The sequence below is a fragment of the Lissotriton helveticus genome, chromosome 8 (assembly GCF_964261635.1).
Source record: "Lissotriton helveticus chromosome 8, aLisHel1.1, whole genome shotgun sequence".
Classification (NCBI taxonomy): Eukaryota; Metazoa; Chordata; class Amphibia; order Caudata; family Salamandridae; genus Lissotriton; species Lissotriton helveticus.
In genome coordinates, this window is record NC_136069.1 from 188598401 (window position 1) to 188624777 (window position 26377).

The 26377-nt window shown below is 46.4% G+C and overlaps 1 protein-coding gene across 4 annotated transcripts in view; it reads right to left on the reverse strand.

Moving 5' to 3' along the window:
- SIM2 (SIM bHLH transcription factor 2) overlaps positions 1–26377 on the reverse strand; it is a 453956-nt gene that overhangs the window by 34117 nt on the left and 393462 nt on the right. For all 4 annotated transcript variants that reach the window (XM_078655937.1, XM_078655940.1, XM_078655939.1 and 1 more), the window contains 2 exons: positions 23554–23753; positions 2238–2344 (listed from right to left, as the gene is read on the reverse strand). In XM_078655937.1, coding sequence (XP_078512063.1) covers positions 2238–2344; positions 23554–23753 — 307 coding nt within the window. The remainder of the gene's footprint in view (positions 1–2237; positions 2345–23553; positions 23754–26377) is intronic.

The following is a 26377-nucleotide window of genomic DNA, read 5'->3' on the forward strand; positions in this document are numbered from 1 at the left end:
TTGTTTTTTAAAAATGTTACTGCTTGTGCAACAATTATCAGTGATTGCCATGTAAGCTAATAACTTTGGAAATCTTAATCAAGCATACTTCAACATCTATCTTGATCCCACTTTTTAAGAAAGAAATTCGATTAGAAGAATCCCATTCATCTGGTTGTCAATTTATCATACGCTACTGTCAGAAAGGGTCCTGTGAGACCATATTCTCAACTGGTAAGGCCCGAATCATCATTTTGTTAAAGACGTCCATGGTTCACGGACCTGCTCCTCTTCTCGCAGTCCGACCCGTTACCGCTTCATCCTCTACTGCACCTCCTCACGATGCAGCAGGGTAAATCTGTCACCCGGATCCGGCATACCTCCAACTCCATGCCTGGAACCTGAGTACAACGAATTTGCACGTTTAAATATCGACAAGGACTGCAGGGAGGTGTTAGCGCGTGCTTGCGCTCCCTCCACCATAAAAACCTACCAATTAAAGTGGAAGCGTTTCTGTGTCTGGTGCCGCACTAAAGATTTGGACCCAATGACTGCAAAAACTGAACAAATTTTGCCTTTCTTTTTATCCCTGGCAAAATCAGGACTGTCCCACTCGTCTCTTAAAGTGTTCCTGGCGGCGATTTCCCGTTTCCGCCATGATGGTTCCACATCTCTATGTTCCTCAAGGATCATTAAGCAATTTTACAAGGGCCTTTTTAGGATGTTTCCACCTATCCGTCGCCCTCCGCCTGCTTGGCGCTTAAATTTGGTCTTGTCTCAACTACTTCTACCTCCATTTGAGCCTATTCACTCTGCAAATCTAAAATTTCTCACATGGAAAGTTGCTCTCTTACTCGCCTTGACATCCTCAAGACGTGTCAGTGACATCCAGGCGTTTACCATACAGCCTCCTTTCCTGCAATTCTCCAATGAGGCTGTGACATTGCGAACTAATCCTAAATTCATCCCGAAGGTTCCCAGTGACTTTCATCTCAACAAACCTGTAATCCTGAAAACTTACTTTCCTGCTCCGTAAACTCCAGCTGAGCGGTCATTGCATTCATTAGATGTGAAACGTTGTCTCAAATTCTACATTCAACGAACTGCAAATATCAGAAAGTCAGATCAATTGTTTGTGGCATATGGTCCAATTTGCAAAGGACAACCTGTTACCAAACAGACCATAACCAGGTGGATATCCTCTGCCATATCCTTTTGCCACCAACGGGCTGGGAAGCCCCTTCCTGCTCCAGTTCGTGCTCATTCAACTAGAGCGGTGTCTACTTCGGCTGCCCTTTTTGCGGGGGTACCCCTACGACAGATCTGCAGAGCTGCTACTTGGTCGAGCAGCCATACTTTTCCTAAGCACTTCTGCCTGCAATCAACAGACGCCACGGATGCGGCAGTAGGTCAAGCGGTACTGCGGAATCTTTTCAATAAAGGTGAGCCTCTGTTGCTACCCGCCTCCAGTCATAAAGGTTTTTTACTAATAATGTTTTGGTATTTATTGCATATTGTCTAATATGTTTACCTTATTTGCTTGGTATGTCACCTTTATGACTTATGTGATGATTTACTGCTTTCTACTCTATTCAAGCATGTGAATCTATGAAAGACACCCCTAATACTGGAGAAGAACAAAAGTTACTTACCTGTAAACTGTGGTTCTCCAGTATTGGTGTCTTTCATAGATTCACATGCGACCCTCCCATCCTCCCCTCAGAGGCTCTCTTCTCCTCAGGCACTTTTGACTTACTTTGTGCTACGAAAATCTGAGGGCTTGAGCTTCTGAGGAGAAGGTTCTAGAGGAGGCTACAGCCTGATTGGCTGGAATGTGGACCAACACATAATGACACTAATATGTTACTAAAGTGAGCTCTCCCTTAGGCTTTTCAATGGGCCTATTATGTTCTATGGTACTTTTAGAATTTACAATTTATTACATTATATGTATGTATATTTTTTATTTATGATATTTTTCATGTATACATGCATATGTTACTGCTATTTTATGTACCGTGGGACTCCCACTTTGACGACGGGTGATATTCAAGCATGTGAATCTATGAAAGACACCCCTAATACTGGAGAAAGTGAAAGATTACACAATAATAATTTTGTGACACTATCTTCATCAAATGCAATTTTCAGGGCAATGTGCTAAGAAAGAGCATATACACCAGGTAGAAAAGCACCAGGACAATCGATCTTATGAGAAAAATATCACTGCAGAAGGGATTGAATGACTTCTTACTTACGTAGGTGATGGGCATATCTGATGTGGAATACGTCACAGCCGTGCACATGATGATAGAGGGTTTTTTCGATGAGGTCTTGTGGCTCGTAGCCAGTCAGTTCTGCCACCCTAGAATTGAAAAATGGTACAATCAGTAACATCATGAATAAACATTCTGTTTATTAACCCCTTGTTATGGCATACCCCTCTGAACTGTGTCAATCCTTAAAGACTCTTTAAAGTGAAAGTCCATTTTTTCATAATGATTTTTAGGTCGCAGCTACCAGACATCGCAGCTGTTTGGTTAGCTGACAACATCTTGGGGTCTTTCAGAAAGTTGACCTAGTAATGCATTCTGTCTGTTGGGTACTATTGGCATTATGGTTTGTAACTCACATTTTACTGGCTTTCTAATCGCTGGCTTTTTATGCTTTAGGCCCTTCTGGTTCATGTCATCCCTCTAGAGAAGTGCCTGAGGAAGGCTTTACATTTTTTTCTAGCATACTTCAAAATGTAAATGTCTGTAAATTAACTGTGCTGACGATCAAATCAATAGAATAGGTGAAGATATTTCCACACATTGCTTGTCTACTGTATACGTTTTATCAGTAAAACTGTATGGGAGTGCAAACGTAATGGTCATTTCAATTGAAGATGTGTTGTCCGTAATGGCAGTACACTATCATACCATCCATACTCCACGTTACCCCACTCCAGTCTGCACCACTCAATGTTACTGCACTCTGCTCTCCACTACTCCACTCCACTATACACCACTGCACTCTACTATGAAATAATCTACTCTACACCACCGCACTTGGCACCACTGCATTCAACACCACTCCACTCAAGTGTGCACCACTGCACTCTATGCCAATGCATTCTACACCACTTTATCCAAAATCAATGCAGTCTATGCCAAGATACTCTATTCCACTGCCCTCTATTCCACTCTACTCTGCACCACTGCACTCTACACTACTCTGATCTTTTCCACTGTACTCTACACAAAGGCAGTCCACTCCACTCGACTATGCACCACTGCACGCTATGATAGTATACTCTGCAACACTGCACTCTGCCACTCTACTTTATGTCACTCTATTGTGTGCCTCTCTATACTACTGAACTCTACTCTACTGTATCTGCATCGCTCCACTCCACACCACTGTACTCTACACAATCAACTCTAATCCAGTCTAACCTACTCTGTACCACTGCACTCTATGACACTCTACTCTACACCACTGCACTCTATGCCACTTCACTCTAGTCTGGAATAATCTACTCTATACCTCTACAATACTCTATTCCATTCCGCACCATTCCACTCTATGCCATCTCACACCACTCCACTCTATGCTACTGCACTGTATGCCTCTGCGCTCTATGCAACTTCACTCTAAGCCAGTGCATCTACAGCACTTTACTCAAAACCAGGACACTCTACGTCGCTGCACTCTTTGCCAATCTACTCTCCGCTACGTCATTTTACTCTGAACCACTGTATGCCACTCACTCCACACCAATGTACTCTACGCCACTCTACTCTACACCACTGCACTCTGACACTCTACTCTGCACCACTCTACTCTGCGCCACTCTACTCTGCACCACTCTACTCTATGCCAATGCACTCTACACCACATTACCCCTCTATGCCACTCTATGCCAATGCATGCTATGCCATTCTAATCTACTGTGCACCACTGCACTCTATAGCACAGTATCCTACGCCAACGACACTCCGCTTATCCTCTCGCTCACAAAGAACCCCGAGGACACCAGACTCTGCTTCCACAAAGGAATGAAGGACGTCGCAGCCTGGATGAAAGACAGTTGCCTGAAGCTCAACTCAGAGAAAACCGAGGTCCTCATCCTCGGCCCCTCCACCTCCGCCTGGGACAACACCTGGTGGACCGCCACCCTCGGGAAGCCACCCACACCACCGACCACGCACGAAACCTCAGCATCATTCTCGACTCCTCCCTCTCCATGACCGGCCAGATCAATGCTGTCGCCTCCACCAGCTTCAACTGCCTGCGCATACTCCGAAAGACCTTCAAATTGATCCCCCGACTGCAGAAGGACCGTCACCCACGCACTCATCACCAGCAAACTGTACTACGCTAATGCCCTTTACGCCGAAATCAACAGAACTCTTGTACACAGACTCCAGATCATCCAGAACACCGCAGCCAGACTCGTCCTTGGAACTCCATGTCACAAACAGATGACCCAACACCTATGAGAACTCCACTGGCTCCCCGTCGAGAAGAGGGTCACCTTCAAGCTCCTCATCCACACCTACAAATCCCTCAAACACATCGGACCCAAATACCTCAACGAGAGAGTCTCCTTCCACGTACCCAAGAGGAACCTCCGCTACACCGACATTGCCCTAGCAGAGGTCCCCTGCATCCGCAGACACAGAGCTGGCGGGACAGCTTTCTCCTACATCGCAGCCAAGACCTTGAACGAGCTCCCGGTGAACATCTAACGATCCCCTACCCTGCACACATTCAGGAAGGACCTCAACACCTGGCTCTTCAACTGATCCCGGAGCTGCCCCTATCCCCCCCATCGCCTTGAGACCCTCACTGGTGAGTAGCACGCGTTATAATTATGATTGATTGACTCTAATAACGCACTCTATGCCACTTCACTCTCCACCTATCTACTCTACTATGCACCACTCTACTCTATGTCAGTGCACTCTATTCCACTCTACTATGGACCACTGCACTCTACGCCACTCCACTCTGTAACACTGCACTCTACGCCACTACCCTATACTACTTCACTGTACCCTGCCGCATTCCATGGCAATTCACTCTACGCTACTGCAATCTATTCTACTGCACTGTATGCCACTTTACTCCAATCTGCCCCACTTTACTTCACTCTGCACCACTCCACTCTATGCCATTGCAATCAATGCCACTACTCAATGCCACTGCACTCTACCCTGCACCAATATACTCTACCCTGCACCACTCCACTCTGAAACAATCTACTCCACTCTGCGCCACTTCACTCTATGCCACTGCACTCTACGATGCGCCACTCTATGCCACCATACTCTATGCTTTACCACTCTACTCTAAACCACTGCAGTCTATGCCAATTCACTCTATACCACTTTGCTCAAAACCAATGCACCCTATGCCACTGTACCTACGCTAACAACTTTGCACCACTACACTTTACGCCGCTATACTCTACTGCATTCTGCTCTATACCACTGCAAACTACATCACTCTACAACATTGCATTCTATGTCACTTTATTCTACTCTGCTTCCCTGTACTCCACGTCACTGCTGGCTGCACCACTCTACGACCCAGCACTCTGACACTCTGCATGACTGCACTCTACTCTGCACCACTCAATTCTTATGCCACTCTACTGCACTCTCCACCACTGCACTCTACGCCACTGCACTCTACACCTCTGCACTCTACCATGCACTACTCCACTCTACCCTGCACCACTCCACTCTATGCCAGTTCACTCTACGCCATTCTACTCCACTCTATGAAATTGCACTTTACGCCACTGCAATGTACTTTGCACCGTTCTACTCTATGCCTCTGCACTCTAAGCTACTCTAAGTCACTGCACTCTACGCCAATTTATTCTACACCACTGTAGTTTAGACCACTTCACTCAAGGCCACTCTACAACCCTCCACTCCACATGATTCCTAGCTTCCCCAGAAGCTGGGATGCACCTGGTAAAACCTAATATTTTTCCACGTACATTTTCTTCCTAGAGAAAGCTGAAGGAAAAATGCCCAGAAAGGGGCTAGAATCTGAAATCCCATGCAGTAATGGACCCAATAACTTTGGGTCCAGCATGTTATTCCCCATTCTTGGCAAGATAATTCAGAATGGCTGGTAACTGGGTGAAAATGACAGCAGGAATCAATAACCTGGGGTTAGTATTTGCCCCTACAGTTACTGGCCACAATAGAATGGGCCCTTAAACATTTAAATTACATGTTAATATTACCCAGTTTGTGATACTCAATTTACCGACCTGCGAAAGGATTGAAGGCTAAGTTATCCGTGCCGAGATTTGAACTTGTTTTCTTTAATCACTGCCCTTTTCAGCAGGAGATATTGGTATCACTAAGCCATCCTACTGCCTTACAGATTCCAAAACAGACCACTGAGGACATTTCCTGATCTGGCTCTGTGCAGAATGAATGGATGTAATTATTATGTCTAGTTGGTAATAAGTGCCTTGACATATAAAGATGACAAGAGTGATAAAATGCCCATCTCTAGTTCTCATTGATAATGTTCCATCTGGTCTTCAACCAGGAAATTTAAGGCAGCATTTAAGATGGCAACCTCTAATAAAGCACAAACCCTGCTTCGTCATGTAGGATGGATCTCATCAGTGTCATCTAGAGTACCTTGGTGGAAACCAAAGGATGGCAAGCTGGGTTCTTGAGTGCCGTCATTTTCAGCCCGAGGTTGATTCAGTTTGCTCTGAGTCATTGTTGCCCTAATGTGTAGCATCCCTACAGAGAACAGCTGAACTCCCGTGTTTACGCCCGGATGGATTGTCGAGAAGCCCAGATAGGAGCCTCTTGTGTTTGAGAGCCTTCAAGCGCCCGAACCTTTGATGTCCGTTTATGTCGGTTTTTTATATCCGAAGCCGTGAACAAACTTACGAGAAGCTGCACTCTTTACTTGCGTATAATTTCCGGAGGGCCGACCCTGGAATCCAGTTTGTGCCTCGAGACTGTGTATAGGAAGTTGTCCCCTGCCTTTACCATAGCTGCCAAGGTTTCAGATTGCTACGTGTGACATTGTCAAAATGTCAGTGTAATTATGAGTGACATTTCAACGACTAGGAGTGACACTTTCTCACAAGCAAAATCAATCAATGAAGATGAGGGAGACCTACAAATATCAGAAATTACACCCATTTGAGCAACAAGAAACTCCAAGAACATCTTAAAAGTGCTGCAAAGCACTAGAGATGGTCTCTGTCCACATGGGACCTGGCCCAATAGGAGGGATGTGTGAGGCACCAACATGAACAAGTTACCCACGAAGCAATCTCAGTTACCTAAGTGTCACAGTGTCTCAGCTTGTGTAACAAATGAGATTGTACAATGTTCCCCTAGATAAAAGCCTGTAAAGGAGTCTCTCTCTCAGTGAGGGTAGTGAAGGAGAAGGAAGTATGGGAAGCCAACAGGTCCCTTGTCGGAACTAAGAAACCTCATACAACTACAGGACTGGATGACATGTCTCATTCAGCCCTTTATGATGTTGTTTGCATCATCGGCTTCCTGCTCCTGCGTCAAGCCGGCGCTGCAATGCTTGACGGGTAACAACGTGTGTTACTCTTTGTCGGAGTTCTTTTGTTCCTTGCCGTGATTTTCTGGTGTGTGAGGTACAAAAAAACAGGTGGAGTAGTGAGCAGTATGTGAGTTTAAAAAAAGTTGGGTAGTCCACTAAGAAAACTTTATTGGTGTGGCTAGCCACTTTGTTAAAAAGTGAAAAGAGGGGTATGGAGGCCCAGGGTAACCATTAGTATGGCCTCATTTCAACCCTCCAACATGGTCAACATGTTTCATGCCCACACGGGGCAATTCTTCAGGACCAAAAAAGTGCTCATATACTTGATAAGTGCCCTTTAGGAGAGCTCAGGAGTATGGTTTATACAACCTTGTTGGTCAATGACCGGAGTTTAGCCAAAAGTACTGTCACACCGTCAGACCTAGGGATAAAAACGGGAAACATCAGTATTGTATGTAAATAGTTGCTCAGAATCTAAGCGTTTGGAGTATCCCAAAAATTAATAATAATGCAACACCCAGGCATCTGTGATTCACTCGGTCCTGGGACCGTTAAGATTGTGCAGGGCGAGTGAGAGAGAGAGAGAGAGACTCTCGGTTACAAAGTGGTCCCAAGAAATCTTTGGAACATGTAGTCTTTGGAACATGTGAGAAAAGACATAACAGTTACAAAACAACTAAAAATATGTTGATCTTTGCAAGAGGTATGTTACATGATGGTAATAGCGCCTCTTGTGTCAAACAAATAGGTCGTTAACATTAAGCATTGAACAGCCAGTGTCCGCCAGAGGGGAAAAATATATATATGGGCTTAACAGGAAGCCTGTCAGCACGGGTGCTTGCCGGTGGTCGGGGCTTACCAATGTCAAAGCTGTCTCGATCTGCGCAGCTGATTCAGGTGGGGCGTGCGCTAGAGGAAATAACCTGTAGAGACAATCAGCGAAGGAAAAGTGGGAACAAACAGTAAGACCCAGCTCATGGGTAGGGGGAGTATGGGAAGAGACGGGATCACCAGTTGGTCACAAGGGGTATCGTCTCGTCAGGCTGTGCCGATCGGTATGGCTGGGTCCCAGTCCCAGTCCGCGACTCTGCTCGTCGGTGCCCGTCGGCGCCAACCAAGTGTGCCTCTGGTCGGGAGAGCGGCCGGCTGTATGGCAGGGCCGTGTGTTAAAAAACAAGGTGGCAGGAAAAGCAGAGCCGCTGGACCCGACGGGGGCAGTCACCATTGACCGCAGCCGGGCGGAGTAACCAGCCCCAAGCGGTCTCCTGGGGGGCCGTCAAAGGGGCACAATGGTGGAACAGGGGCGAGGGCCCTGATTGCTTACCTTAGCCACGGAGAAACGGCGCCATTAGCAACCTACCCCCACTCGCACAGGCGTGTAGTGGAACGCGAACCAGCCGGTAAAGCGATAACACCCACATGCCGGTTAAATGTCGGGTTTGCGAGCGTAAGGGGGGGGCGTGTCTCGTGACGCATGAGCAGGGGAGCCAATCAGGGGCCTCTCAAGTTGGAGAAGGAGGTTTTGCTAGCTGTCAGGGATCATGTGTGAAGTGGTTCAGGTTATGACAAAGCATACATGTCTCATTAACTGAACACCGTGGTCTCACGGCAGGCCAGCCCGGTTTGGGAATTTGCAGGCAGCCCTGGGGGAGGCACTCGGGGATAGCGGAGGCGGCAGGGCAGTAGTGAGCGACCCCTCGTCGGTATCGCCATCAACAACCGAGGGCGAGTGGTGCCCCACAACTAGCTTGGCCCCAGAGGAGGTGAGGGGGTAATGAGGGGGTATATTGGGTCGTTGGGTGCCGGCAAGGAGCCAGTCAAGTTGGTTCACGGGGCAGTTGCCAATGGTTGCCAGGCAAAGCGGACCGCGGCGTGGTTGACATAAACCCCACCCGGGGGGGGGGTTGTTGGTTGTTGGGAGGGGTTTTGGTTGCCGGTGATGCCATCGAGGGTTATGTGGACAAGGGGGATCTAGTCCAACTGGGGTGTATAAGTGCACCAGAATGCTAGTGTGGAATGGTTCAGTTTGTCTACATTCGGTGTTCAACAGTGACATCAACCCTGGTTGAACAAGATAAGGGTGAGGAAGGAGGGACATGAGGGTTATTTGGCTAGCTGATTCCAGGGGACGGAGTCATTCAGTCCGCATGTGTCTAATTGTAAACGGTGCACCCACCTCTGTTCCAGTCTGTACAGTGATTGTTGACTGATGGATGGATGGCATTCTAAAACCACCCATTGCATGTTATCTGCTGAGTGTCCGGCTTCTTTACAGTGTTCATAAAGCCTTGTGTGGGTCTTGGCACAACAAATGTTGCTGTTGTGTTCAATTATACGTGTTTTCACGGTGCGCATAGTCATGCCTATATATTGGAGGCCGCAGGGGCATGTGAGCATGTATATGCATCTACTGCTGTTGCAGTTGGTATGTTTGGTCATATGCCACGTGAAGGATGGTGATAAAGTCAACTCTTTGCTTTGTATGGACTGTGGGCAGACAGTACAGTTACCACATCTAAAGTGGCCCACCACTGGTGGAAGACCCCAGAGTGTGTTCAGGTGGTGAGTACTAGACTTCTTAGGTCGAGTGTGGGTCAGGGTATCCTTAAGATTGGCAGTTCTTTTGAAAGCAAAGCGTGGACGTGGGATGTCCAAGCCAGCAGAGTTCAGGGTACCCCAATGGGAATTAATGGTCTTCTTGATGAAGGTGGAATTCTTGGTGTAAGTGGTTACACATGTGATGGCATCATCTACTGGCTTAGGATGTGTCTCCAACAGGGCTTCTCTGTTGTTGTTAAGTGCTCGTTTGGCTGATTGTTTCAGAAGTCTGGTGGGGTACCCCCTCTCTTGGAGTTTGTGCTGTAAGGTAGAGGCTTCGCGTTTGTAATCAGTCACTGATGTGCAGTTTCTGCGGATCCGAAGGAATTGCCCGAAGGGTAAATTATCCCTCAGGGCCCTGGTATGGTGACTCTGGTATGGGAGAAGACTGTTCCTATCGGTCTCTTTCCTGTAAAGAGTGGTGGTGATCTCCGTCGGGTCTAGCCTGATGGTTAAGTCAAGGAAGGAGAGTGATACCTCAGAGATGGTTCCTGTGAATTTCAGAAACGGGTTTTGGAGGTTGATCCATGTGCAAAAGGCCTCACAACTCGTCCGGTCCCCCTTCCAAAGGATCAGGATGTCGTCGATGTAGCGACGCCAGAGGGACAAGTGTTCAAGGAATGGGTTGGTGTTGGCTTGGTAGATGTAGTGTTCCTCGAAGGTGGCCATGTAAATACAGGCCAGGCTCGGCGCGAAGGTCGAGCCCATGGAAGTACCACGGATCTGGTGGTACAGTTGCGACTCATATCTGAAGAAGTTCTCAGTTAAGGCTATACTTGCCAGAGCCATGATAAAGGAAATTGGGGTGGGTGATGTCCATTCCTCCGCCCTCAAAGCCGATTCCACTGCCTCAAGAGTTGCTTGCTGAGGGATATTAGTGTAGAGGGCTTCTACGTCCAATGTCATTATGAGGTCGACATTTTCCCTCCCATCTATGTCATCAATGAGGCGTAGGACGTCTCTGGTATCCTGAAGAAAAGAAGGGATTTTCTTGACTATAGGTTGCAGAAAGGCGTCACAAAATTGGGATAGAGGTTCCAGGAGGGACCCTATACCAGACACGATGGGCCTACCAGGCACCGGGGTGACCCCCTTGTGAATCTTTGGCAGAGTGTAGAAGTAGGGCGTGACTGGATCGTTGGTGATGAGGAATTCTGCTTCCTTTTTGGATAACCATTCATTGGTTTCTCCCTCTAAGACAAGACTCATGATGGTAGTTGACAGGCGTTTAGTTGGGTCTACGTTAAGAGGTCTGTAGTGGGTGCTGTTGGAAAGCTGTCTTCTACATTCCAGATCATATTCCACATAGTCCTGGATGACTGTGGCGCCCCCTTTGTCTGCTTGTTTTATGACAATTGTGTTGTCATTTCCTAGGGCCTGTGAGGCCTGTCTCTCCGCCTTGGTCAAGTTGTTGAATTGATGACATTGTGGTTTGTTGCTGAGGCTGTTCAGAACCGCTCTCTCAAAGGTCAGGATCTCAGGGGGGACCATCCCATCGGTGGGTGTAAACGTGGAGGGTTTCCGTAGTCCTGTATCTGGAGTGTCTTGTTCTGGTTGGCCATCAAAGAAGGCTCTCAGCCGTATCTTCCTGAAAAGTTGTTTGATTTCAATCATTTCATGGGAGCTGTCCGGGATGGGAGTAGGGACGAATCCAAGTCCTTTTTCTAGAACTTTATTTTCTGCTGGCGTCCGCTCCCTTTTCGAGAGGTTTACAGTCAGACTCTTCTTCCCCTGGTCGTGCTCCTGGTTTCTGCCGTCGTCTGTGGTATTGGTTGATCTTGCCACTGAACTCCTTTCTGTCCGCCTCGCTTTCGCCCTCTTCCTCTGCCCCAACCTCTGCCTTGAAAAGGTGGCGGGTTTGAGGGGAAGAACTGAGGTGGACCCTGTTGGTAGAAGGGGTATTGCCACGGGGGTGCCATATGTGGGGGTCCATGAAATACTGGTCCTTGTTGGTATCCTGGTTGCCAATTGGGATTCTGTGGGGCCCTGTTGTTCCTAGGGTTATATCCTCCACTGGAATCGCTGCTGGACGAGCCACGTCGGCTATTGTTGTCTGTATACTCGTCTGAGGAGTAGCTTGTCTTTTTATTCTTGAAGCCCTCCTTTAAGTAAGGATAGACTTTCTCTTTCTCAAATTTTGTAATGTCTTTCTGCAGTTTGGCTGTCTTCTGCTTCAGGAGGTACTCGTGGTGATCTGCCATTTCTTGGTTGATCTCAGCTAGTTTGGTGGTAAAGTTAGCCTTGGTATTTTTGTTGACTGCGCTCCTCATCGTAGCTTCTATAGCTGTGATTTTCTCTAGTTTTGCCTCTGACAGCCGTTTGGATGTTTGTACGATAAGGAAGAGTAAATCTTTGGTACATTTCCAGGATACCTGTACCCAGTCGACCTTAAACTGTTTGTCTTCCAAGAAGAGTCTAGGTATGATGTTTACAATGAGGCCCTGTGGGGCGATTTTACTCCTCAGGTATTCGGTCATCATTATACCATGTATCGTGATCCTTATTAGTTCCTTCTTCATCTCAGTAAGTATGACCCAGTCATCGTTAGTAGCGCCGGAGGCAGCAGCCGCCGAGAAGGTGAGTAGGGTGGGTGCTGCCCTGAGGGCCTCGTCGATGGCATCGTCGTCAAAACTAAGACCTGGTACATCTTCCATTGTGGACGGAGGGTGGCTTAGTTCAATGTTAACTCAAAATTTAAATCAGGCCGCAGAATGCGGAGTGTTTTCTGGGGGTAGAACCCCAAGTGAGTTGGGCCAAAGGAGTGAAAAAGTGTCACTCTTGGTATCCTAAATGTCCCGTGGGGGCAGCCCACGCATTATATTTCAACAAAAGAGGGGACGAAGAGGGACAGTGTTTAAAGGGGTCCAGTGTACCTGTCCAGAGAACATGTAACAAATGAGATTGTACAAAGTTCCCCTAGATAAAAGCCTGTAAAGGAGTCTCTCTCTCAGTGAGGGTAGTGAAGGAGAAGGAAGTATGGGAAGCCAACAGGTCCCTTGTCGGAACTAAGAAACCTCATACAACTACAGGACTGAATGACATGTCTCATTCAGCCCTTTATGATGTTGTTTGCATCATCGGCTTCCTGCTCCTGCGTCAAGCCGGCGCTGCAATGCTTGACGGGTAACAACGTGTGTTACTCTCTGTCGGAGTTCTTTTGTTCCTTGCCGTGATTTTCTGGTGTGTGAGGTACAAAAAACAGGTGGAGTAGTGAGCAGAATGTGAGTTTAAAAAAAGTTGGGTAGTCCACTAAGAAAACTTTATTGGTGTGGCTAGCCACTTTGTTAAAAAGTGAAAAGAGGGGTATGGAGGCCCAGGGTAACCATTAGTATGGCCTCATTTCAACCCTCCAACATGGTCAACATGTTTCATGCCCACACGGGGCAATTCTTCAGGACCAAAAAAGTGCTCATATACTTGATAAGTGCCCTTTAGGAGAGCTCAGGAGTATGGTTTATACAACCTTGTTGGTCAATGACCGGAGTTTAGCCAAAAGTACTGTCACACCGTCAGACCTAGGGATAAAAACGGGAAACATCAGTATTGTATGTAAATAGTTGCTCAGAATCTAAGCATTTGGAGTATCACAGCTGACACGTGCACAGACAGACTAGACTGCCTAGCACCATGCTGCATTATCTTCACAGGTTAAGGCCGGTGCAATAATTTCCCATACAACATAGAGGATAGCTTATTGCTGTCAGAAACCTGTTTTAAATTACCCCTTGCAGTTTCGAGAAATAAACCGCAAACTTAAAGGAAGGCACAGATACACACAATTGGTTACAGCTATTATCATTCCTTTAGCACTAAAAGGTGGAGGTCAGAAGGGAAAAGAGAAGGAAGAAGAGAAAAAAATTAAGGAGGGAGAGGAGAGAGACAATGGGAGCAGGGAGAGGGGTGAGAGGGGAGGAGGTAGACAAAAGGGGAAGAGATTAAAAAGAATGGGTATGGTTGAGATTGGAGGAGAGAGAGATGGCCAAAAGCAGAAATGGAAGGGAAAATGCAAATGTGAGCACTTGACATATTGCAGCAAGTAAATATAGCTAGACATGCGCTGGACACCTCAGTTGAATTAGAGATGCAGCAGGTGGGTGTGAACAGGCAGCAGCGCTGTCTTTAAAAGACCATTTGCTTCTTAGTGACTGTTTATTGTATTTCAGCCCTTCTTAGAGCCCCTACTTCTCCACCCTGCCTATTTCTGGAAGAATCAGCCCCCGCCCCCCTGCAATTTAGATCTAGTTGCGCCTCTGGGTGTGAACAGTTGTGGAGCAGAGTAAAATTAACGTTATTTCAACATCATTGCCATAACATCAGCGCATTTCATTTATCACTCGTACGTTTCTAATCGAAAGAGGCCCACTTCACCTTTCACCCCAATTAGGCAGACAAGAACAGTTTTGAACATGGTAAATAAACTAGCAATAGAGCAACATGCAGCCATGCCAGGACACTACAAAACTTCTGTGAATTACAGTGAATTTTGTACACGACCGGCACCCACTGCGACATCTGCCTATCGCGCGCTCTCTCTGAAGGAATAATCACACACGCACAGGCTTCATTGCAGCACCGCTCTCCCACTTACTTCTCAAAGTTGCAGGAGCTTGAGCCACCGCAGAATTTACCGAATGCCACATCACGCAGCCTCCTCAGAGAGTCTTCTGGGCCAGGCCTGGACTTGGGTCAAGTGAAAGTCCTGGCTAAAGCTGCGACCTGCCGCCTGCCTCAGTCTTCGTGCAATTGAAAGTGCCGTGGGTCTAACGTGAGGCAGAGCTCCGGTGATGAAAAAAGTTATTCACCCTGGTACAGCACGCAGTGGCGGCCTGGGCAGGTGCAAGCAACAGGCAGTGCTGTGAGCGCCAAGATTGCGTCGGAGCCTACGCACCTTTGCCCAGCCAAAACCGTTTTTTTTTTCCAAAAACAAACTCCCCGCCTCGCAAGCAGAAAATTAACATCTCCCAGCAACGCGGCGCCAGACTAATACTGGACCACTGCCTTGACGTCAGGGTGCGTGAAAGCCGCGGGGCGCCGGAAATCACTATGAAACATTGTTGCAATGCGCAGTTAGCCTCACAGCATCCTCAACACTCGGCAAGACTCAAGCCTGCAGGGGGAACAGCGCACGCTCGCCAGGAACGGCGCGCTGCCAGCTGCCACACTTTCACTGACTCCATGATATTTAGGCAGTGCCAGGGATGCTGAGCTAGTATGCAAATGCGTGACAATGCATTTCAGTGCGGTGATGCGGATCACCACACTGAAATGCGTTAGTATCACGCCTGATGCGTGATACTTGGCAGGACTGCTTTACCTTCTCCGGCTTAGAACAGAGTCTCCTCCCACTTGGAGTTGATCGTGTGTATTCCTGCTGAATGGTGTGTCATCTCTGAAAAGAACGCAACTCCTGTAAACACCTATTTATTTATTTATTTATTTATTTTGGAATTTTATAAAGCGCTTAGTTACGCTCTCCGGCGTGTCCCTGCGCTGAGAGTGAGCATGTGGGAGGGTGGAAAGTTAAGGCAGTGCTAGGCGAAACAGGTGTGTTTTGAGGGCTCTGCGGAATTTGGCCTCAGAGGATTCAAGGCGTAGTTCAGTCGGTAGCAAGTTCCAATTCTTGGCTGCGAGAAGTCTGAACGATCTGCCCCCCATACGGGCTCTACGGATTTTGGGGACGGCGGCCAGACCAGTGCCAGAAGATCTAAGCATCCGCTCTGATCTGTAGGGGGTAATAAGACAGTTTAGGGGGGCGGGTGCTCTACCTCCCAAGATGCGATGGCACATGCAAAGGGCTTTGAATTTGATCCTTTCACGGATCGGCAGCCAATGAAGGGACTTTAGAGCAGCTTTAGAAGAAGTTCGCCTAGGGAGCCTTAGCACCAGCCGGGCTGTCGCATTCTGCAATACTTGGAGACGGTTGAGACTGCTGGCCGTACTGCCCAGGTAAAGGAGATTAGCATAATCGAGTCTCGATGTTACCAGGGCTTGCACAAGGGTCTGTCTGTCTCCAACAGGGAGCAAGTCAAGGACCTTACGTAAGGTCTTGAGTATCCCAAAGCACATTCCCACTACCCGATTAATCTGGGGCGCAAACGACAGTTCGGAGTCAAATAGTACCCCGAGGTTTTTGGCCTGTTGACATGGCGCAGGAGTAGGGCCCAGACAGTCCGGCCACCATGCTGAGGACCACACAGACGGGCCCCCCCCACCACGAGCACTTCAGTCTTGGAGCCATTCAACTTCAGGCAGTTGTTAGACATCCAGGAGGCTAGCTCCTGCATGCAAGCACTGAAGTTGACGGCCGCAATTCCGGGTGCCCGTGATAGGGAGATGGCCAGCTGCGTGTCGTCCGCATAAGATACAAGTTGGATATCATATCTTTCCACAATAGTGGCTACAGGGGAGGCGTAAAGGTTGAACAGGGTGGGGCTTAGGGCAGAGCCCTGGGGAACCCCTTGATCGAGATTGAACATCCTGGAGTAGTGTTCACCCTGTCTAACCTGAAAGCATCTCTCCGTCAGAAAGGACTGTATCCACCTGAGTGCCCTCCCATTGATTCCACCCTTGTTAAGACACTGTAGCAAGATGGAATGTGCTACAGTGTCAAAGGCGGCACTTAGGTCGAGCAAGATGAGTGCCATAGTTTGTCCCTCATCTACTCCTTGCCTGATGGTCTCAGTGGCCAGGAGCAACGCAGACTCCGTGGAGTGGCGTGGGCAAAATCCAAACTGAGTGGGATGAAGAAAATTGGATTCATCCACAAAGGTCATAAGTTGAAGATTGACCACCTTTTCTGCCACCTTGGCCATGTAAGGGAGAAGGGAAATAGGTCTCAAGTTGTCCATCCTGTCCCAGCTGAGGTTCGATTTTTTTTGAAGCGGGAGCACAATTGCTTGCTTCCACTTTTTAGGTACATTGCAGGTCTTAAAAGAGATATCGAGAACATCTCTAATGTACGGTTCTAGGGTTTCAATACTTCCTACAAGAAGTTTTGGCGATGCCGGATCACAGGGGGACCCAGATTTAATAGAGCGGCAAATTCCCTGTAGCTCATTAGAGGATGGGGTAATAAAATTGCCTAACCTATTTGTACCTTCGTCTAACTTAAGGTGTTCCCTGAACTCTGTTGCCTTTTCCTTACCCCCTGTAAAAGCGGAGTAGATATTAGCCACTTTATCAGAGAAGTAGGTGGCAATGCGGTTACAGGACTCAACTGAGATCGAGGAAGGGTCGACAGAGGAGCTGCAAATGGAGATTTCTTTATAGATTTGAAATAGCTCCTTGGTGGAGTTATGAGCTTCTCCAATCCTACCTGAAAAATAGTTGGTTTTAGCGCGCCTAATTAGGTTGTGATATTCCCTGCGTCTGCCTATATATTTCAGTTTAGCTTGATCTAGGTACGCCACCCTCCATTGTCTTTCTAGTTTCTTACATTCCGCTTTGACTAGGCGAAGTTCATCGCTAAACCAAGGGGCCGATTTATGGGGCCTGCTATAGGGTTTTTTTTGGCAGAGGGGAGCTGTATCGTCCAGGGCCGCGGTAATGCGCTCATCAAGTCTGTCGGAAGCTGTGACAGCATCTTCCCCACCTGGTCTACCACCTTTGGTGAGGGCAGAATCGAATTTGGCTTTAGAAAATGTAGTCCATTTCCGACTCAGGTATTTGGCGTTATAGGGCTTTTGGGCATTAGTTGCAGGGACAGTTAATGTGAAAGGAACTACAAAGTGGTCGGACCACGGAACAGGGATAGGAGACTGGACTTTTACACCATCCCAGTTGGCAAATATAGGATCCAACAAATGGCCCTTTAGGTGGGTGGGGGCTTTAGATTCAGTGGATAGTTGAAGGGATAGAAGTTGCTGGTAGAAGTCAGTAACTGCTTTATCTGCTAGATTATCTAAGTGGATGTTAAGATCGCCTAGAAGCAGAAACTTATCCCTACGGAGAGCAGTCTCCGTGATGCCATCAGTCAAGCAGGTAATGAACTGGGTAGAGGGGCCCGGAGGACGATAAATCAATAGGCCATTCACCATATTCCCCGTGTTAACCTTGATGGAAAAGGCTCCTATCTCGCCTTCGGCGATGGGAAAGGGTTCAAGTTGGCAAGTCAATGGCTGTTTGAAAATTATTGCTATCCCCCCACCTCTGCCTCCAACCCTATCCAAATGAACCATAGTATATTCCGCAGGAAGAGAAGCAACTATGTCAGGCCCAGAATTGGAATCCAGCCAGGTTTCTGTGAGAAACAATAGATCGAGTTTCAAGTCTGATAGTAGATCATAAATATCAAGGCTATGTTTCCTCATGGATCTGGTGTTAAGTAACCCGCACATAATCCTGGTGTGCTCCACTCTGGGAGGGGGTCTGGTCAGCCACGTATATTGACAGACTTTGCAGCTATTGGTATCCTCTGCATTAAGATTGTGAAAACAGTCTTTAGCAAGGTCGGGACACAGGTCCCGGAGTTGGTGTGCATTCCAACATATCCTGGACCCATTTTGTCCAGGGGTCCTGGCCCCTGTCCCCGGACGTCCGCGGACGGGCGCAGACGGGCGCAGACGGGCTTGCCTTTGGCGCGCCTTCGGCGCCCCACCGGCGCCCCCGCTGCGCCCGTCCGCTGCGCTTCCTGTATAAGGGTGCCATTTTATCCACTTGAGGGCGGGCGGGGCTTAGCGCTAGAATGCTAGCCCACCAACCTTCTCCTCACCCAAAATGGCGGCCCGAGTAGCCCTTACTTACCTATGTAAAGAAGTGTGTTAGATAGATTCTTGCACCACCCGTGTTTGAGAGTGGCTGCTGTCCTGATACTGTGTTGCCCCCTTGTTCCCCATCGTATACATGCCCTGATGAAGGTGCGGCCGTAGATCGGGCCTGGCAACGAAACGCGCGTCGGCGTGGTTACCTTCTGTCCTGCTAGTACCATCTTGGTTCCCCAGCAAGTCGCTGAGAGGACACCGCAGGACAGCCTCAGTGTATTAGTGTACGATGTGTACTGAGGTTGTTGTATGGTGTTAACTGGATTGATTGATGGAATGTGTGAGGTTAGCTTAGAGGAGTGATTCTGTGATGATGAATGGGTGCTGTGGGGCGTCTTATTTATGTCTATGTGATTGAATTACCGTCATTTGTGTATATATCGATGATGATGTTTTTGTATACCCTTTGAAAAAAAATTTATATCCTGAAAATGAAAATAAAATGATATATTTTTCCATTTCCTGTCTGATGAATCACATTATGCGGCCCTGAATTGTAGTGAGCTCAAAGTTGTGTTGAGTGAAATCTCTGGACTCTATATGAGCCTTTAATTAAAACATATAGGGCAGACTCTTCTCCTTTAGTATTTGGTCTTTTTCCCCTGCTGGTCTGCCTTGCATCTGTCTCAGGGGGCCCCTACTTGTATTAGTCATCCCTACAGAGAGATCAGCCTCCTCTTTGAATGACATTTCTGTGGTGGTTATCCTAGCCTCGCTACACTTCTGGGAGGACTGGCACCTTCACTTCAAACATCACCTCGTCACCCCTAACCCTCAATTTTCTCTGAGGCTCACTTGTCCGGTGTAACCGCCTGCTCTCTAGTTACTGCCGCTCTCTGCACCCTCCGATATTCGCTTAGGGACTAGCAAATATCCCCTTTGATCTTCTCTCTGCTCCCCAAGGCATCCCTTTCCCCACACCTTCATGCATAGTAAACATCCTCTTGGACAGTGCCTGTTGCTTTGTAGCCAGACTTGTGCTTTAAAAACCTTACTTATACATGCCTATATACATTTGTACCACACCTGGGACACTCTGTTTACAAACTGACCACTGCTTGATAATTGTGGAAGTAAAGTTTGCGTTCACTGCATGAATTAACAAGGATTGGCATACATTTTCAGATCTAACTAGCGCGTTTGACAGCATTAACAGATCCAAGCTTTGTGATATTATGGTCACTACAGGGGCGGAGAAGGGGTTAGTGCAGTTTTTGAGAGTGCTGTATTCTAATCTCTCTGCTTCAGTAAGATACAGGAATAATGGGGAATGCACAGGCTCCTTCATTCTCCAGTGAAATGTCTGTCAGGCGTGTCTGCTGGCCCTGATCCTTTTTCTATTATCTATCTATCTGCAGGGTGTAGGAGCAGATGTTCAGGTAATCAAGAATAGATCAGTGCCTGTGCTCCTCTATGCCACCAACGCTGTTTTATGAGCCAGAACCCCTAACAGACTTAATGTCCCCGTCATGGTTTTGTGTCCTTCACGGAGAGGCTCAACTTGGAACCCATTAGGACCAACATCTTTGTCATGGTCTGTGGCCCTAAGCTGGGGTGGCTCCTCCGCTACGGCAGAAGAGCGTAACCCCACTGCTGAAATGCCATCAGGCAGAAGAAAAATTAAATTACAATAAAACTATTTAATTTTTTATTTTATTTTTCACTTCCAGTTGAGCAAAGTGGCAGTAGTCACTGAAAGTGGGCATGTCAGTTTGGCTGACCATTCATGGCCGGCCGGCCAAACCAACATGCGCACTTTGATATCTCCAGTCTGTTCCTCTGAGATATCAGCAGTGCTCAGGGGCACAGGCTCCCAGTACCTGCTGGAGCATGAAACAGGCCCGCTCCGCCCAATCCTAGTGCTTCTCTCATGCTAAGAGTAATTGCATGAGAGAAGCTCTGGGATTGAATGGGGAGTTTGGGAGCCTGTGCTCCCGGGGATTGTAGTGCAAAGAGCAGCGAGGCACGGCAAGGGAGAAGAAGATATCCGTCCGGCAGCAAAAGGTAAGTGTGCAAACTATTATTTTAAATTATTTTTTCCAAGCGCTGCCCCCGCTCCCCCCCCCCAAGTCAGATTGGCAGCAGCCGCTGCTGGCCCTAAGAACGTAAAGACCCATACCTTGAGCATTAAGGGCAAGCGCATTGAGAGAGTACGAGTCTTTCCCTTCTTAGGTGTTACTTTTGAGAAAACTCTTAGTTGGACCACATGAATGATGAATAGAAGTGTTAGCTTCTCATGTGTTATTGGTGCTATTTTTAATGCTTCCGCTAGTATAGGGAATAGGCTCATTTGTCCGCTCGTTTATATTTTTAGACGTAAGTGTGTCCCTATTTTAGCATATGATGCTGGGATTTGGTGTCATTGTAAAAAGGAAAATCTGCAGATTGAAGAAAATAGGGTGCTTTGTAGATTTTGGGGGTAGCTCCCAGCAGACACAACCTTATGGTGAACGAGGAGCTTGGCTTAGATTACGTGGAAGACTGTATAAAACTAGCCCCTCTGTTACTCTGGTGTGCCATCTGGTGTAATGTCCAGGCCTCCTTCGATAGAGATGTAATGAAGGACTGTTTGGCGTGAGCCTTGGGATCTTCGATATCCTGGTTTAAATACATCCAGTCAAACTTCTCCAGCTTAGGGAGACCTAGCCTCTTTACGTGGCCAGCCTCCATTAATAAGGAGAACAAGTTATGGGTAAAGGATAGTTTTTTTGAGGACGTGGGCCTGGCATAGGGACTTGGCTTTGTCCGCCTCAGATACCCTCAGATGTTATGTAATGATTGAAACCTTCCCTGGGATTGAGCCATATTTGGAAAGGGTTTATCACCGCTGGGAGACATCGCGTCTCACTAGACTCCACCTGGGTTCAGTCAGATGGAAAGTATGTTTCCCTCTTAGTCAATATGATGTTACCACCATTAGCCGTTGTCCTTATGACAAAAAATCTGACCAAACCTTGATGTACTTTGTATGTTTTTGTAGATTTTATAAAGAATTGTCTAAGGGCCTGGTGATCCCAGCGATGCAAAAGGCATGGATCAAAAATTGTGGAGCCGCTTTACTTTATGTGCAATCTATTTGTATGCGGGATTTTTTTTTTTAGAGTGGGAGTATTTTTAATATCTGCCGTTAGACTTGGTAACTTAATGCTGTTTTAACACTATTTTCAATGTCATTTTCACCATTTTCTATGCTTCCTTAATTTGACTCATGCGAACGGTGGTTTTCAAATTATTGTTTTGTATAGGGTACTTTATTTTTAATGTATTATGTTTTTGATTGTATATGTATGTGCTTTTATGGTCCTATTGACCGAAATAAAGAAACTGAAGAAGAAAGAGATCTAACTAAAACACTGCATTGAAAAAACAAAACACGATTGCTTTGTGTATACAGTGCATCTATGGGATAACGCATTGAGATGATTGAGAGTACTTTTGAGATGTAAAACAGTCCTGTAGACTTCATAGGAGGCAAAGTGATCCAGCACACAGGTTATAGCGTGAAGTGAGGGGGGAATAGTCCTCTGGGTGGAACCAAAGCACCCTCTATGCATATTTTAAATAACTGGTAATAATGGGTCATGCAGACATCTGCACTGTCAAGCCAAACCTAAAAACGGATTCTCTCTCTTTAGCAAAGTGCTAAGTGCTAATTATTAGAGTCAGACCTTCTGATAATGGGGAACCTTAAATTTGACCAGGCACCGGTTTCTTTTTTACAGTCTGAGGTCTCGAAATTGACTGTTTAGAGATACATTGATTCTTTTCCTCTGTTACCTTCTTTCCTATTAAGCACTGGAAGACTTTAAGATAGAGTGCCTTTCTAACATAAAGGCATATTTGTATAGGCCCCGGGTGTCCCGGTACCAATTACAGATTAACAGATGTTTATTGTTCTCCAACTTAATGCATCAACCTGAGAAGGATGAAAGGTTGAATGGAGCCACCATATGTTGAACTAGTGCCAATGAAAGAAGGTCAAGCACGGATCCCTGCAATGGATGCATTGGTTCACTGAGACACTAGACCCAGCATTTCAAGGCACCTATTCTCCACTCCATCTTAATATCTTCATATTATCTATTTTAATATGGTACTGTTATACATAGAAATAAGATTACTCTAAAGTTTTGCAGAAAACATATCCTTTGAGGTTTTTTTCGTAGGTAGACTGAGCATCTATTTCAGTTCTCAGGAATTTTGACTCAATTTCTTTTCTCGTGAAAGACTGCAGGTCATCTGGACACTGTGAGCACCCACACTGCCCAGAGCTTTCATCTCCTTTTCTTTTTAATGAGATCTAGTTTGTTCATAATCTGAAGTATGTGAACAAAAAATGTTTCCAAGAGTTTCCTATAATTTATCAATCAACACAGACTTGGCTTTGTCTCGCCCCTGGCTCTCTCCTCATGCATTTGTATATTGCACCGACTGGACAGCATGTGTATTGATAAAACTTCAAGATTTTTCCCATAGTTTTGACCAACATTCCAGTGATTGCATGCATATGTAAATTGCGTGTAATTGCTACCATCTTGGATACATAGTAATACAATATATACAGTGTCTGCTTGGCGAACCATGTTGTGGAGCTGTAATTGGATCTGACAGGCCGAGCTGTTCGCGCGGGTGGTTCTGAGGACTGAGCTGTTGAACAGCTTACCTGGAGTCCAGGAATATCAGCTTGAGGTCCAGGCTTGCGCGGAACATGAACATGTTGCTATGCAGCTTGATCTCCGTGATAGCGCTTGGAGGCAGCGACTGACCCACCGCCACCAGTCCCACGATCTGGTAGCACGAATCGTACAAGGAGATGTCCAGCATGTACTGCCGGATCTTGAGGTATCCGCTGCAGTGAATCACCTGCAAGGAAAGAACATGGAGGTGAATGACCGTATAAACGAGAGAATTACCAACGTGTGGATGTCACTGACCAAGCAGTGCAAATCTTGAGTAGGGACTCCTGGTGTATAGCAGAAGAGCTATACCAGTAGGAGAACAGCCTGTGACTGGGGCCACTGTGGATATCACTGATGGGACGTGCCACCTGATTCTCAATGCCACAATGATAGAACATTGGGCGTCTAGAAGACTGTCAGCTGCTAGGTCCAGTTGCGGTATAGTCCGCACTGTATGAGCATCGGTATCATTGTAGTAGGGCCCTGGACAATGACAGAAAACTCTTGTTTATTTTTTAATGCATTGTTTTTATGACTCGCTCCTAAGGCCAGTGGTTGCAGCAGGTTGCCATTATGCTTCACAGTCAGGGATTGCAACAGTCTGCAGTGCATAATAACGTGGGAGTAGCACACTGATGTTAATTCATGCAGGTTATGGTTGTTTCTCTGTGGCTGGCTGTCAATCCCTGCTTGACAGCATGTGGGGGTGTATACTGTGTAAAGCGAGTGCAAGACACCCAAGAATCAAAGGTAGCTATGCAGCCTAGATTATGACTTCTATGCCTATCAGTTCCGTTAAAATTGTTTTGGTCAGATGGCCTCAGAGTTCATGGGCGAGGGACTCCCGTCCTCCGCGTTGCAGCCTCCAACAGAATTCAGTGACGGCCATTCCTCCGCCTTGGAAACATTGACCATGAGCAATCTCCCTCTACAATGGCAACTGACCACTCTCAGGTTAGTGGGGGATGGTTAGGGCTGGTAGGCAGGAGGAAGGGGTTCCCAGCAAAAGGAAAACAAGCAAGGCAATCCGTAACCTCAAATCTCCATAACATAAGTTCTAAATGCTGTCCTAAACCTTATCGCCTTACACTTTCATTTAACCAATATGCCGTATGAATTGATTCAATGATTTTCTTTTAGTTGAATATGCACATGCATTGTTGATGATCGTTATAACCTTTTGTATATTAAAAACAACCACAATGCAAGATTAAGGTCCGTTTTTGCATCCTTGTTAAATTTGTCCCATGTCTTTGCCCGTTTGCACCGAAATTGAGAAATACACATTCCAGAACTCGGAACTTCGTCACACCAAGTGTAGTTTAAACTAGTCAAAGTTCAAACATTATAAAAGGGGCCAAACAAATATTTCTTTAATTTAGTCTGGCACCTGATTTTGTTTTAGCTGTCTATCCATACTATTGCTTTCCAAACAATTCATACATAACTTACATACGTCGAGTGGCTTTTGGTAAGCAGGCTTCATCCATTGGTCTGTTGAATTGTCATTCATATTTTTCTTCCACCCACCACAGCATACAGCATGAAGCAAGGAGTCGGCTCAATTTAGCCATTTGCTCCCTTAACTTTGAGTAACTTAGGAAGCTTGTGCATGTTGTTAACAGACACTTCACAATAGTTTGTTTCACTTCAATAACAAATCTCTTTGAAAAAAAAGTTTTTTAATTTTATTTTTGCATATTATTTTAGGAAATGGCTACTAACTTTGCCTGCAGTTTTTATGCCTACTCACACAGTGATTTACTTAATTACTCTCTTTTTTTAAGTTGCTGTTATCAGGTGTTTACCAGACATTGTAACATTGTTGTTGCTTGCAATCTGAGTGCTGGATTGGGTTATGATTTCTTCTTGTCACCTTCATATCAAGTAATGGTAAAGTTCCTAGCACAACTAAAAGGCTTGATTTTTCTTTTTTATTAATCTATCCATACCAGTAAATGTGTTTTTAATATATTGTCATAATTTGCTCCCTGCACTCTTATGCTGACCAACAGGGGTCTTTACTGTGGGACATTCCAGTGTTCTAATAAGCTTACGACACACCTACTATACCCACGTACTGAATCCCAATCTCTTGGGCGCTTTTTGGAAATTCCAGTTAATTTCTGATCCATGCCAGGTTTTGTGAAAGCCATTCTGCTTGCTCTAAAAACTCTGTTACACAGAATGCCCTTCTTACTGCTTCATCTCTACCTCTGAAGACCTAGGATGAGAGGAGGAATTTAGTACATTTGTGGGTGGCAGGTGCTAGCCTTCCTACACCGGATGCATGTGTTAATTGTGAGCTCTTGTAAGCCCCAGTTTCCTTCAGTCCAGCGTTGGCCAGTGTAGTAGTGTTCCTGTTTGGCTGACAACTTTTTTCTTGAGTTCCTGAACTTTTGCTACTCTTTGTTACCTTGATATCTGATTCCTGTGCCAGCACTATTTTAGTTCTTCCATGAAGCATGCACGTCTTTCTGCCAGTAGTTCCCTTTATCCCAGTCCTTGCCTTTCTTCCCATTTACCTTAGTTCCATTTTCTATCTTCCTATCCCTGCTATTTTAGCTTCCAGTTTCCTTGTGTTGTTTGTTACTTGTACTGCTGTGCCTTTTGTGTTACCTTCTTTCCTGTTAAGCACTATTCCTTGCTAACTCCTTGTCTATTGTGGCTTATATTTATCTCCACATCGTTGCATGTTCCTGGCTGGTCTCCAGGATCCATGGGCACAGCTGACAACTGAGGTGGTGTTTCGTGGCCACTATGAGTATTGTCTTTGAGTTACTTTTATAATATCATCATAGGTATTAG